The sequence below is a fragment of the Ictalurus furcatus genome, chromosome 7 (genome assembly GCF_023375685.1).
Source record: "Ictalurus furcatus strain D&B chromosome 7, Billie_1.0, whole genome shotgun sequence".
Lineage (NCBI taxonomy): Eukaryota > Metazoa > Chordata > Actinopteri > Siluriformes > Ictaluridae > Ictalurus > Ictalurus furcatus.
This window is the reverse complement of record NC_071261.1, coordinates 20,137,569-20,152,954: the sequence shown is the minus strand read 5'-3', so window position 1 is coordinate 20,152,954 and position 15,386 is coordinate 20,137,569. Positions and strand designations below refer to the sequence as shown.

Genomic DNA, 15,386 nt, shown 5'->3' with positions numbered 1-15,386 from the left:
CAACAAAACACTCGCAGACAAAACAATCTCCTATTTCAAATGCTCTTGGAGTTTGACATAGCCAAACGGCACAGCTCTGAAATACAAACCGAGTTATTTATATAACACAATTTTCTCACTCCCTTAAATGAGACAGAACTCGTACTCTAATGGAGCGAATCCTGAACCCTGAGGAGCGCCACCCGGCCTGGTGGGAGAAACGGATCTAACCGATTCCTGAAGTTTCACGGTGTCGTCATCCTGCTGCAGCCCGTGTCATCCGATATCTCTGATACGTTGTATGACCTGTCTTGTGTGCACGAATGGTGCGTGGGTGAGAGACAGAGAGAGAGAGAGAGAGAGAGAGAGAGAGAGAGCGCGCGCAAGATGCTGCTAATAGCTTTCTCATAAATGCTCTGAATTGTTCATTGTGCATCTTCTGGCAGCCCGTGTCACCTAGTAAGGAAAGCTAGACATCATCTCACTGGTGACCTGAAGTAAAAGTCACACGTACATCTACATGTTTCAGATCAGTCGGAGTCTGAAAATCAAAAAGCCAGGACACTGCTAGGTACAGACGTCAGTGCTAGTAATGAGTCTTTACAGGTCACATACAGTATATAGATTACAGCACAGTGAAATTCTGTTCTTTGCATAATCCAGCATGCTAGGAAGTTGGGGTCAGAGTGCAGGGTCAGCTATGATACAGCGCCCCTGGAGCAGAGAGGGTTAAGGGCCCTGCTCAAGGGCCCCAACAGAGCTTGAACCCTGACCTTCCGATAAGTAACCACTAAGCCACCTCTGCCCCAGTACAGGAAAGTCTTCATGTTTGTCTTCCTTGAGGTTTGAGGGGCAGCAGATAAACCCGAACTGTACATTTTGCTGAAAGGGTTCGAGGTACAGCACGGTACACGTGCTGTGTTGGTAAATCTAATCATCACGTCTCTGCAGTTGATTTGATGGAAGTTAATTATGTTTGAAATACATTCAGTCTCCCGGAAAAATTCAAGTGCAGCTAACTGATTCGTCCCAAAGATGGACACAAAAGGACACGACTACAGTGCATGTCTGCTTGGACATTGAGGCTAGGTGAATAAAAGTCTGCTGGAATAAACTGCGCAGACACTAAAGCCAGTTTAAGACGCCATAGTAAACTGGCTTTTTGTGATTGCCACACTGTATGAGATGATCCAGACAAAATTGTGTACAAATTCTATAATTACATAATGAAGATCCTCTAATGATAGTTCTGCAATTCATAAAAATGATTATGCTGTGCTTACTTCATCATCAGCACACTCGGAGCTAATGTATAATAGTAGCAAGGTTCTGCCTAGAGAAAATACATTTTAAAAAAGGCAAAGAAGAGAAACTTGGAGCTGTTTGTGGTTGGGTAAAAGAGGACAGCATGAACTGGCCATTATTCAAAGTGAGCTTGAGGTAAGAAGAATATTATTTCTGCTCACTGTATGAGGTGCCAAACATCTCGATAGGTAAAGTTCTATTAACTAACGATCACAAAGATTTTAATTCAAATACGTATATTGTATGGCCAAAAGTATATGGACACCCGACTTGATCGCTCGCGTGTGCTTGTTGAACATCCCCTTCCAGATTTAGACCTCCCTCTGCTGTTATAATAACAGGCTTTCCACTAGATTTTGTGGTGTGGGATTTGTGCTCATTCAGCCATAAGAGCATTATTGAGGTCAGGCACTGATGTGGGGCGAGGAGGCCTGGGGTGCAGTCGGTGTTCCAGTTCATCCCAAATGTATTCAGTGGGGTTGAGGTCAGGGCTCTCTCAAGTTCTTCCAGTCCAACCTTGGCAAAACCATGTCTTCATGGATCTCGCTTTTTTTTTTGCAGAGAGGAATTGTCACACTGGAACGTGTTTGGGCCTCTTAGTTCCAGTGAAGGGAAATTCTAATGCTACAGCATGCAAAGACGGCCGGTGTAATTGTGTGCTTCAGCACAGAGCATTGTGGAGCAGAACAGTTTGGGGAAGATCGACATATGGGTGCGACAGTCAGGTATCCACATACGTCTGGCCATATAGTGTAGGACATTGACCCCCAATCTCTCAACTTGTGACTAAACTCTCTTTGTTTCTCTGAGTTTTCTCTGTAACAGCAAAATCACATTGAAAACCGTAGCATAAACCCATCTTAAGACAAAAACTCATTTATAAGCCTTCATTATTCAGTCCAACAGAAGAGGCCACAGCTATCACACTCTCACTCAACTGCACAAAGAACTTGTATTCAAATTACACGCTAGATCACGGTGTACTATTTAAATACACTGTAGGTACAGTTGAACAATTTTTGGTTCCCCTGTAGGTAACCCGAGGCTTTTGTTTTTACACATTGCTATACTTGTGACTCATAAAAACGGCCCACTAGTGAAACGTGAATTTGTCCTCTCTGTTTCAAGCAATTCCAGTTACACAAGCCAAAAGCTTGGATTAAATTAATCATTGTATCAGTCGCTTACGTTGCTCTTTATAGAGCACTAATAGTGCCCAGCTGCAGAACTGTTACACCATATGGTCACAAATGATGCCAAACCGTGCTGCATGCAAGGAAGGCTCAGAAGCACTGGGCAGTTGCGGTGGTGTGCGAATGGATGCACCAGATCACCAAAGACTGCACGCTTATAGGAGCTGATGTGGTCATTATGGATGCTGTATCCTCTCATTAATCTTCCCATTAATTAAAGCTTTTGCACAATGCCACGTGGACTATTGCAAGTGGTGTATCGCTCCTTAGGTTCGGTTCTGTGGCTTTACCCCATGCACATGCACACACTGCTTGCACGCAAAGGGAAAGCCGCGGCAGCACGTGACCGTGTGCGCTGTAGACAAAAACCACATGCACTGGGCTGAGCTAAGTGCTCCCTAACGGAATAGGGACGCACGCCAACCTGCACCCACATACAAGAAACCTTCTGTTCCTGGAACCATCGTTTTCGATTTCTCCCAGTTCAGAGATGAGTAAGAAAATAAAAAAAAAAGTAAAGTAACAAATAAAATACAATAAAAACCTCCGAGCAGACAGAAGTGCAAAGGCACACAAGAAAAGTGGTTAAAGTGTCCTTGGTGAGTCATAAATTTTCAGAAAGGATATGACAGACACGGGCACTTCCACAGGAAGACTCTGACACACAAACTCTAAACACGCAACAGCACATGCATTCATTTAACCAGGGGAAAAACATAATGTACAGTATATAATGCCCGGACATGGAGAATTCGAATTAAGATACATCGCTATTGACTCACAAATAAAGTGAAAACTCAGCACTCATACAGAGTTAAAGCACGTCTTTCTCTTTAACACTGAAAACAACAGATTCGTTTTAGTCATAAACTGCTTCGCGTATTATTGCTTATTTGCGTATATCCTTTATTCGTGTTTAATGTTACAAAAGTCTTGAGAAATTATCTCCGATATCACTCTTTTCACCTTTCCACAAGCAGCAGCCAAGCTTTATAACTAACCTGGCAACTTCGTATGTAAAGAATAAAGAAGAACCAAACACGGCAGGTGCGCTTATAGGAAAACAATCAACACACCGCATCCGACCGTTATTTTCCTATAAGCGCACATACCAAGTTTTATTCCTCTCACGCCACAGAAATGTGCCCATGGATTCATTCACTTATTAAAGAACACAACACATGGCACTTTTCATCCATTTATAGTCACACTCAATATTGCAGAACATCTGTGAAAGTTAGTTCCTGGTATCGCTTTCATTATAACAGCATTAAAAGTCATTCACGCACCAGTCTCTCTTAATTCTCCCGAAATGAATAACACAAAAAAAACCCACCACCACACGTTGTCATGGTACTGACAAACCGCAACCCTTCGTCCTCAAGATTCTCTCATGTCAGAAAAACTATAGTTACACTCTGACCTTTGACTGTTGTAAAACACCGACAGTGGAGACTCCTTCCAAAAGTGCTAAATAAACGTCTCTTCGCAGAACACTTCAACCATATCGACAACTAGACCGATTTCTTTTATGTCAAGTGTGCTGTGCATCTTATTACAGAAACGATCACGTATTATGGTATAAAATAAAGATAACACAGAGGATATTCATGGTTTATTGTGGATTATCGACATGTTTGTGAAAACACAAAAGCAGGCTACGCACACAAGCGCCCTGTTTTAAAACATACTGTACTGTCTATTCAAATCAAGACACCGCACTAATTCATTACTAATGCATGCTTCCTTTCTGCTTCGAGTATGACTAATATTTGTGAACTCTGAAGGAAATGCAGTGTAAAAAGCTAGACTGGCTAAAATTTTCAAAGTGAAATCACAGGGAAAATCCTAAATGGCTTTGTACTGGTCATATAGTGTACATAGTGTGTGTAATAGCCATCCTTTTCTGCCCTACAGTGGGTAGAATAAGTACTGGATGCGTCAGCATTTTTTTCAGTAAATATATTTCCTACGTGGTTATTCACATGAAATTTTCACCAGAAATCAGTATTAACTCAAGAAATCTGGAAATACAAAGAATTCACAACATTAAAGTCCATAAATAAAGTTGTGTGTAATAAAGTGGAATGACACAGGAACAAAGTATTGAACACGCTAAGAAAAAGCAGTTCTCCAAGGCAAGGTAAAGCAAGAAACCAGCTGAAATCTGTAAGTAATTATACCTCGTACCTGTGCAAATTAATATCAGCTGGGTTGGTAAATTGATGGTCTATAAAAAGGCTTTTCATGACCAAGGTGTCACAAAAGAAACATCTCATTATGGGTAAAAGCAAAGAGCTCTCCCAAGACCTTCGCAACCTCATTGTTGTGAAACATATTGATGGAATCGGATACAGACGTATTTCAGAACTTCTGAATCCTCCAGTAAGCACCATTGGGGCCATTATCCACAAATGGAAAAAACATCACTCCGTCATCAACCGGCCCTACACAGGAGCTCCTCGCAAGATTTCTGACCAGGGAGTCAGAAGAACAGTCAGAAGTGTAGCCCAAGAGCCAAGGACCACTCGGAAAGAGCTCCAGAAACACTTGGAGGCATCAGGTACTATCGTCACAGAGAAAACAATAGGCAATGCACTCCACTGCTCACGCTCACCCCGCAAGACTCCATTACTATAGAAAAGGCATGTTGAAGCTTGTTTAAAGTTTGCTACAACTCATTTGGACAAGCCTATGAAACACTGGGAGAGTGTAGTCTGGTCAGACGAGAGCAAAATTTTACTTTTTGTCTGTCATACTACACACCATGTTTGGAGAAGAAATGGAACTGCACATCACCCTAAAAACACTACACCAACAGTGAAGTTTGGAGGTGGAGGCATCATGGTGTGGGGCTGTTTTTCATCGCATGGTACTGGAAGACTTCATATAAATGAAGGAATGATGAATGGAGCCCTTTAACGGGAGATTCTTGAGAAGAATCTGCTGCCATCCACCAGGATGATGAGGAGGAGACGTGGGTGGACCTTCCAGCAGGACAACGATCCAAAGCATACAGCAAAGGAAACTCTCAATTGGTTTCAGAGAAAATAAATCAAGGTGTTAGAATGGCCCAGTCAATCACCTGACTTGAATCCAATTGAACAAGGTTTAAAGACAATATGTTTAGAAGAATGGGCCAAAAATCACACCTGAATACTGTATTAATTTCTTCATACAGGAAGTGTCTTGAAGCTGTCATTACTACCAAAGACTTCTCCACTAAGCATTAATTACATTTCAGTTAGCGTGTTCAATACTTTGTTCCTGTGTCATTCCTCTTTATTACACATGACCTCATTTGTGGACTTTAAAGTTGTGAATTCTTTATAGTTCCAGATTTCTTGAGTTAATACTAATGTCTGGTGAAAATGTCATGTGAATAGCCTGATTGGAAATATATTTACTGAAAAAAAATGCTGACGCGTCCAATATTTATTTCCCCCACTGTATGTAGCACAAGTATAGGGGATTCACGTTACAGAGTTATGGAGAAACAAGCAGTAGTTGCAGCAACCTGAAAAAGAATAGATAGGTTTATGTGTTATACCAGACAAAATACAAAAATGTATTTTGAAGAAATAAAATCTACACACATTTATCTTTTATGCCGACGAGAATGATCACTCAAACATTTCAGCTTTAAGTGTCAGTATGTAGTACGTCACACTTTCCTTTTCTTTTTTTAGAAGACCATGTGACAGCAAAAACCACCTAGATTTCAAACACTACTCTTCATTCCATTCATCATTTACAACAACAGATCCAAAGACAAAACACAACTATAATTACACAGTGTGTTCCAACCTTCTTATTCGCAGTCAATTCCACCTTATCTGCATTAAATAATGTGATTGTTCCCATTGACATAATCTGACCTTGTACATTAACCAGTTCCTGCACCTATAGAAGTATTAAACCTGTTCTCGCATGTTAATGTGATTTCGATTGCACGTGTGAAACATCATCTTTCCTGGAAGAGCGGCCAACATGGCAGCCGAGAGCACAGATTTTACTATAAGGACTTTGAGATCAGAGTTAGGGTGACAATAATGATGATGGCAAGACTTAGTTCGCGGGGTCACCTTCCTGTATCAAGTGTATAAAGTGACTACACCACTGCGTGTGCAACATACTCACACTTCACTATAAAATCCAGTGACAGAAAGGGAAAAAAAAAAACACTCACCCACAGAGCGGACATTACATTTGGGTCTGATTACAACACAATCGGATTGAAGATGTAGAACTAATCTGTTCTGCTCAGAATCCTGCTCTATTGTTTCTCTTTTGTGTAAAAAGACCTGAGAAACTACCCAAGGTTTTTCTGACTACGGAGAACACCCACGTACAGGCACGTTTTCACACCTTTACACGCATTCAAATCAAGACTTAAATGCATGAATTAGGCATGATTCAGAAAGATCTAGATCAGGGGTGTCCAGTCTTTTCCGCAAAGGGCCGGTGTGGATGCAGGTTTTCATTCCAACCAACCAGGAGGCACACCTGATTCCACCTGTTTAATCAGTTGATCTTGGCTTTCAATAGACTCAGGTGTGGCTTCTGATTGGTTGGAATGAAACCCTGCACTGACACCGGTTCAGTCTTATCAGGGGATAAGATTGGACACACCTGATCTAAAGGATTAGTATATTAAGCATACGTTTCAGCGGGTAGTACGTCGTAACTTGCTAACTCAGCCAACAATGGCTCATTTTAACATACAGCTTTTCACTTCTGCAGTCAACACTGGTAGTCGCATTGCTCACGTCTGTTATCAGTCTCGTGTTTTCCCCTTCAGTTCCACGGTGCATGATGTAGGGTTTCATTTGTTTGGGAAAATACAGTAAATCATCTGTCCTATGCTTGTTGTGCTAACTCGACAGTTAATGCCTAGTAAACTTGTTACAAAAATCCGAACTGAGACACGACTTTCATCTGCAATAAAAAAAACTTGAGTCACACAGAATCCCTACAGGAAAGTCGTCAGGACGCACGAAGCGTGCACTCTGCCTCGGGTGCCCTTTAGCCACAAGGTGAACTTACTGAGAAGTAATTATGAGGAAGAGACAGTGTGCCTCTTCAGGCATGTATTCTGAGTCAGCTGCTGACTGTCCTGACTAACTGCTCTCGATTCCGCTTCCCTTCATTTTTACACCATCATTTTCGTCTCAGGGTGGCACAGTGGTAGAGCTGCCACCTTAAAAGCTCCTGGATTTCTGGTTTGATCCTAAACTCCAGTTACTTCCTGTGTGGAGTTTCACATGTTCTCTCCGTCTCGATGTGGGTTTCTTCTGGGTTCTCTGGTTTCCTCCTTCCTCCCAAAAACGTGTCAGTACATGGATTGGGTGCTCTGAATTCCACCCTAGATGTTAATGAGTGTGTGGAACTTTGTGTTCTCCCGTGATGGACAGCGATGTGCTGCAGGGTGTGTTTCGGCCTCACGCCTAGTGTCCCCGTGACATGCTTCCGAGAGCCAACGTGAAGCAGAACGAATGAACGGATTTTCCATGTCACTCGCTTCATTCCAGTCCAGACCCCAAACAAGAACTAAACTCTAGACTGAATTCATAACGTTGCGCCTCTGCAAAAGGTTCTTGCTCAACCTCCCATTTCCTCTTTAAAGAAGAAATAAAAATATAGAAAAACAGAAAACGAGAGTGCTGCACTGGCTAAATACAGGCCTTTAGCCAAAAGCGCTTTTATTTTCAGACTAGCCGTTAACTGCAATGACATGACCACAACACGGACGTCGTAAATCACAACGAGCCACTGATCCGCAACTACCACTTCTTTTTTTTTTTTTTTTTTTTTTTAAGCAAGCACACGCCACAAAAACAAGTCATTTGCGCTGCATGGGACACCATGAGGCATCACGTCTCACACAGACCTGTAAACGTTTCAGGGGTCATTAGTCTTCCTGAGTGTAAGTGTGCTTAACTGTTTAACCTTTCAATACCAAAGTGTGCGGATCAGACAGACTGCTTTCTCTTTGCTCGTGTGTGTGTTGTCAGGTGGTGTCGGTTTGCTTACCTCGTCAGGCGCTGTGGTTGAGGGCGCTCCCCGAACTTCCTGTAACGAGAGGACAGGAGACAGAAAACATGTGAGATACCTAAAACTGATACTTAAACCGCAGAAATAAACACAAACAATATGCGATTGTGTGCAAAACAGCTGAGAAACCGCTCGAGTCCTGGAGCACATTTGCACACAGTACAAATAAACTTTTTTTTTCCCTTACGCAGATCATTGTGACTGACAGACTCGTAAAGTATCCTCATTGTGAGTGGCAAACACATGCGTATACACACACGCATGCACACGGGCTACAGCTGTTATGGCGACCTTGGGACCGTTTGGTCATGTGACTGTGTACAAACACTAACAGGTGGCTCTGACTGCTCAATCCTCTCATTACTCTTCCACAGACGGCAGCACTGTCAAGCGACCGTCCACTCGTGAGCAGTTCGTGCCAAACTTCACATCTCAATACGTCCAGTAGTTTGCTTTGTACGTCTCCTCACATCTGCAGTGTGATCACAGAATATAAGGTGGGATTCTGACATAAACAAAGATTTGTGACTTAGACAACAAGCAGCTCCTATGAAGAATATTCCAATTTTTGACATATCTGATTTGAGAAGGAAACATTTTCTCCTCCTAGAGGAAGACTAATGAAATCGGACTTTTCCCTCCCGCTCGGATCCAAGCCGGCTTTTTTCCCCACCCATATTTCTTACTTCTAAAGTCTGAACAAACCTGATTTGGCCCCTAGGGCTGGGCAATGTGAAAACATTACACTGTGACCGTAATACACTCACTGGCCACTTTAAAAGGAACACCTGCACCTCTGCGCAGTCATTATTTAAAAATCAGCCAATCATGTGGCAGCAGCACAGTGCATAAAATCATGCAGATACAGCTCAAGGGCTTCAGGTAATGTTCTCATCGTACACCAGAATTTGGGGGGGGGGGGGGGGGGGTGATCTCGGTGACTTCAGTGATTTTCATACCCAACAAGGTATGGAAGGACAGGAAGGCTATGGCAATTCAACTAACCACTCTTTACAAGTGTGGTGAGAAGAAAACCATCTCTGAACACACAGAACCTTGAAGCAGAGGAGTTCCAGTCAGTCAAGAACAGGAATCTGAGGTTACAGTGGGCGTCGAAATGCACTGAAACTGGACAGTGGAAGAATGGAGGCCAAAAAAAAAAAAAAACAGGCAATGAAAATGACCCAGTTTCATTGAGTATACGAAACGGTTAAGACGATTCCATTTACCAGCACGATCTACACCAATAATACCAATGAAATAAAGTGATAAATTATTGTATTTATAGAACCATACATTCTAACCATGCTGTTTAACACCACAATGATGATGAAAACAAGAGGACCCGTGAAGAGCACCCACGGAAAACCCCAGGCACCGGAACAGATATACCTTCGCACGACTGTAATATTTAAGAACGCCAAACTCTGGCCCAGATACACCTGGGGTTTCTTTCTTTGAAACCTATGAGTAAATCTTGAAACCAAAGATCATCAAAGCAAAGTAATTTATAGGAAATGCTGTCATCATTTTAGTCATATTGCAGTCGAACCACTCACGACATCGTCTGTTTGAAACGTAGGTTTGTGATGGTCTCGAAGCTGGAGTTAACTATAGCATAAAGCCATTTCGGAATTAGCATTAGATGGCAAGATGTGCTACAGACATTCTACGGTGAATAAAACACAAACAGAATTGAACTTTGGGACTAATTACTACTATTACTATAGCATGTTATGTTTACATTAAAACCATTTTTAAGTTATATTGTTACTCCTTGGCACCTATCTTCTGCACTACCTGTTATATTAGACACTTCCACACTAAAACTGTGTAGTGTTCAGCGCTACACTATCACTTACTGTGTCTATTGTCCTGTTTTAGTAGTACTGTACTGTCCAGTGTTTTTAGCACACGTCTGTACGTGCACTCTATGTAGAAATGTGTAGGTGTTATTTAGTTCTGTGTCGTCTCACGTGGTTAGCGTGTTGTTTTATGTAGCACCATGGTCCTGGAGGAACGTTGTTTCATTTCACTGAGTACTGTACCAGCTGTATATGGTTGAAGTGACAATAAAACCACTTGAACTTGAACTACTGCAGTAATTAGTAGAATTACATTATAGTAGTATATATCTACTTGACCGACCACACAAGACAGTGTGAATAATGTTTTTTTCGGATGTCAATCTTTTACTACAGTAAAGCTCAGGAACTGGCATGAAAGTAATGTCGACCTAAAACTAGGAAAAGTACTGTTTATATGATAAAAATGTAATGTACATAGAGGAACTGGTCCATTTGGTGGCACATATTTATATAACATGGCTGATATCTGAATAATTAAATAATACAGATTTTTTTTTTAATGAAAAGGGGGGGTCTCTGAATGAAAGCGTTTGAGCTCTGTTTTTGTGTATGTATATTATTGTGTAATTATTATATTGCTTGTATACAAGCTCTTGCGACGTCTTTCTGCATCTTGTATATAATTCGAACGCGGTATAAATACTGAATGTCCGCTACATTCTGCTGGTTAAGTAATCCAGTGTGCATACTCAGGTCTGAAGGTAACACTGTACGTTGGTCCTGTGATGACTAACTGACAGCGACTGTGACTCTTGAGAGGTGGTGGCTGGCTGGAAGACAGAAGGAGACTCTGGAGGATTTCAAATAGAAGAGAGGGGAAAGAAATCAATGACTGAATCTTGCTGGGCTGCAGGGACTCAGACAGACAGTCTGAGGGTCATGATGAGAAGCGGTAAAAGACAGGGACAAAGGCACCGCAGTAGGAGGGAGGATCGGGCATGCGTGGAGGAGAATAAGAGGGAGATAAGAGGAAAAAAAAAAAGGCAATTAAAGGGGGGAAAAAGGAGAGGAGAACGAAGCTAGACTGAGAGCAAAGAGCTACACAGAAGAGGACTGTGAGACAGAGTGAGGGAGTGAGAGGGAGACGGAGCAAGAGACAGAAGAAGGACAATGTGTGTTAGATGGTGTGTAAGTCGAATAATTATAGAGCCCGAGATCAATACGGTTCCCACAGTGAAACACTGATGTTTGAGTGGATAATGGATTCCAGCCGGTTCCAGACAAACACTGCTGCCCACATTTCAGCCCTCCAAATTGTAACACAGACAAAACAAATCCAATAAGAACCTACGGCAAGGCGTGCAAAAACATGCGCATGTGTCCAAAATCTGAAAGTAACTTGCATGGATAGACAGATCATGAATTTCTAAGGAGATGGGGGGAAAAAAACCTCAATTTTGTGCTCTCCAATTAATTCAGCTCCATGCTACGTGGATTTTGACGAAGTTGCAGCAGTCCAAAAAAAAAATATTTTAAAATAAATTAAGAAAAAGATCTTTCCGGGATAGGGATAAAATACAGGCAAATGCTACCAATAAATAAATAAATAAGACTTAGTGTTACCACAGAGTAGCTCAGCTGAGTGACAGATACAGGTTGTGGGGTCCAGTGACAGCAATAACCCCATTAACTCTGACATTACTAAATCCCAATCAGAAATACAGTTGCACCATTGTTAGATATTAGTAGTATTATTACTGTTATTAGATATATGTCAATATAATCATTGCAATAAATAATCTCATGATTTGTTTTTCTGAAAGTATCACGGGGCAGTGCAACATCCTCCTCTGTTTCAACTCCTATTCCTTTTGAAATGAACTGTTCAATTTTTGTTTTATTTTCAAAGAATTAGATATAGATAGGGAGGTACAGTGGCTCAGTGGTTAGCACGTTTGCCTCGCACCTCAAAAGTTGGGGGTTTGAGCCAAGCCTCTGCCCTGTGTGTGTGCGCAGAGTTTACATGTTCTCCCTGTGCTTCAGGGGCTTCCTCCGGGTACTCCAGTTTCCTCCCCCAGTCCAAAGACACGCGTTGAAGGCTGATAGGCATTTCCAAATTGTCCGTAGTGTGTGAATGGTTGTACTAGAGTGTGTGTGTGCGCGTGCGCAATTGAGCCTCGCGATGAGTTGGCACCCCGCCCAGGGTGTCTCCCACCTTGTGCACGGAGTCCCCTGGGACAGGCTCCAGGCTCCACGCCTGTGTAAGATAAGCGGTACGGAAAATAAATGGATGGATATAGATATGTTGACCTACCATTTAAGCTATTGCAGTACAAAATGTACCTGTAAAGCAAACAAGCAGTTAATCACAAACATCCACTAGGAAAAATGTAGCTACAATGACCTACTACAGTAATGTAAGACTTTAATAAACGTACATATTGCTCCTTAACAAACTGGTCAAAAAAATCACGAGTGCAAAACCTGCACCTCTTACGAAACTTGTATTTAGAGCCGTACTTGGACCTAAAATAATAATAATAATAATAATAAAATAAAATAAAGAAAGAAAGATACACACATCAGAAAAACGTGAAATTAGTCTCTTCAGTTCGAAGGTTCTTCCCTGGCCAAGCAAAATGTCTCACGGAAGCTAGATATGAAGTCTGAGCAAAAAGCTTCTGTCTTAAATGGTCAGAACATGATGATGCTGTACATCTACAGCCACACCGGTGAAGAGCAAGACAGACCCAAGCTCCCTTTATCTAGACATGTTTACTTGGTTGAAAGTCTCCCAATTCCCCCCCAACAAATAAATAAATAAATAAACACAAGGATGCTGAAGTCATTAACGAGCTAAAATTTAATTACCACTGCATGATGAGGTGTTAGCATCTTATTAAATTGTGCGAGGAAAGAGTGTGTGCTCTTGTTAGCATGCTGAGTGCCATGAAAGATCTTACAAACACAAAATGTCAGGGGGGTAAAAATGCACTGCACATTTTTCCTCTTCTGGAGAAAACGTTTTTTTCGCTCGGAATGAAGCTATTTGGAGAAATTAGTTCTCGGTTCATTTGAGCTTGCAGGGACAAACAGTCCTTTCCCCTCACATACACATGCTGATTAGAAAGTGTCAAAAAAATAGAGGAAAAATTACTCTTTTTAAAAAAAAAAAAAAAAGTGCAAAGATGGCAGCCGGGGCCATTTCCTGTTAGTTCAGGGAGATCATACGTTGGAGATGTCCTGTCCGTCTCCCCTCACGACCAACCTGCAGGAAACTTTAACTTAAAGCTTAACGCACGTATCAGGGAGAAAGCACAGCCGGCACATGGCGTTCCGAAAGATCTCGCTTCTCAGGAGAGAACACCAGAGAGAATTCAGTCGCGCTCTCGACACAAAGGCCACGGCAGTAATGAATGTAACTGCGAGGAAAGTTGAGAGGGAAAGGGGGAGAAAAGGAAAAACAAAACATACGGCTAGATGAATGGCAGCTGGCAACATTTCCCCCGGTGAACACTTACGAGAGGAGCTCAATAGAGGAAAGGGAAGTTCTGTCGGAATTGTGTTTTAATCTGTTTTTCTGCACATTATCCATTTTTGCTTCCTTCCCTCCGGTTCTACTTTATCCCACAGCGCCAAGAAGTAAAAGTCCCAGTCACAGAGTCGTCTGCTAGATTCGAGACAAATGAATAAAGATTTAGTATCTTGTTTTTAGGTGGGAGCCATGATTTTTTTTCCCCTTTTTGAAATTATTTTATAACTTATTATATTTATGACCGAGTTCTTATGGTTATGACGGGTCACTTGAATCGAACGGGTTTTAATCCAAACCCAAACCAGAGAATAAATTATAACTAATAATAAATCAACAAATCAATAAATGCTCTGCCAAAATATTATTCCATGCCTCATCAGAAGAATTTTTATGTTCATGAATTAAACCTCTCCTGGGATATGATATTTATTTATTTATTTATTTATTTATTGAATCGAGTTGAAGGGTACAAAAAAGTTGAAGTTGAAGGTTGAGAAGTGCTGGTTTGGGTTAACGAGCTTCAGGAAAGTTTCAGTTCTTCATCAGCATCCACTGAGCATGTATGTGTGTTTTGGACATGTACACATTGTGCAATGTGTCCATCTTAGAAAATACCCACATACACAACAAACCGATTCCAACTGTGTCACACTCTCGCTGACGTAACCTTCATCCACTCCCGCTGGAGGCAAGAGGATATATAACCCGAGGTCATTACACTAACACAAGCTTTACAGTCATTATGGGTGTTGACGAGCTAAGTGTCTATATTAAGTGATAATAGGGGTTTCCCTCTCCCTTTTCCAAAAGGAAGCAAGAGTGATGTAATGCCAACACAAGCCAAAACACTAGCAGGATGAGCATGTCCTACATCAGCACCGAGATCACGTCGCATCGTAAATCACTTCTCAACAGGATCATGTGACTGGAACGTTACAGAGCTGAAGAATTACAAATGGAAATGACAATATATCAGCCTCCTAGAACATGAATTTCTTAAGAGTTCAGATATGATGTAATCACTCTTCATAAAGTCCCATCAGCTCCATTTTGGACTCTTTGGAATACATTTCAAAACAACTGCAACTGGGTCTTGATGAATTCACGACACTGGTTCTGTGCTGTTAAGAAGTTCTTAGTGAATTAGTGAGTGTAGCATGTCGCCGTAGGTTTAAAAGAATCCAGCAAGTCAAGTTAAACAGCCCCATTATATATGTATATATAGCGCCATTTCTTCACTTCTGTTCACAGTGTCTCCTGAAGTTATACTGCATACTGTTTTTAACATCACTTCAAGTTTACTCGAAACCAAATTGGGAAATTTGTTTATTTAGTGTATTTATTCCACAGCAAGAACAGTATAGGAATACAATCTACATGTTCTGTAGAAGTCACCGCATCAAAGTGTGTTTTAAAACACACTTTAAGCAGTGACTCAGTCTAATGCACAATATCACCAGTGTGTGTGAGGAGAAGCCTTTTTTTTTTTTTTTTTTTTAACATCTTCGATCA

At 41.5% G+C, this 15,386-nt stretch overlaps 1 protein-coding gene across 1 annotated transcript in view; it reads right to left on the bottom strand.

Annotated features, from left to right (window-relative positions):
• Window positions 1-15,386, bottom strand: part of rbpjb (recombination signal binding protein for immunoglobulin kappa J region b) — a 46,893-nt gene that overhangs the window by 15,369 nt on the left and 16,138 nt on the right. Inside the window, exon 2 of the mRNA XM_053629228.1 lies at window positions 8,511-8,549. Within this exon, the coding sequence (XP_053485203.1) occupies window positions 8,511-8,549 (39 nt within the window). The remainder of the gene's footprint in view (window positions 1-8,510; window positions 8,550-15,386) is intronic.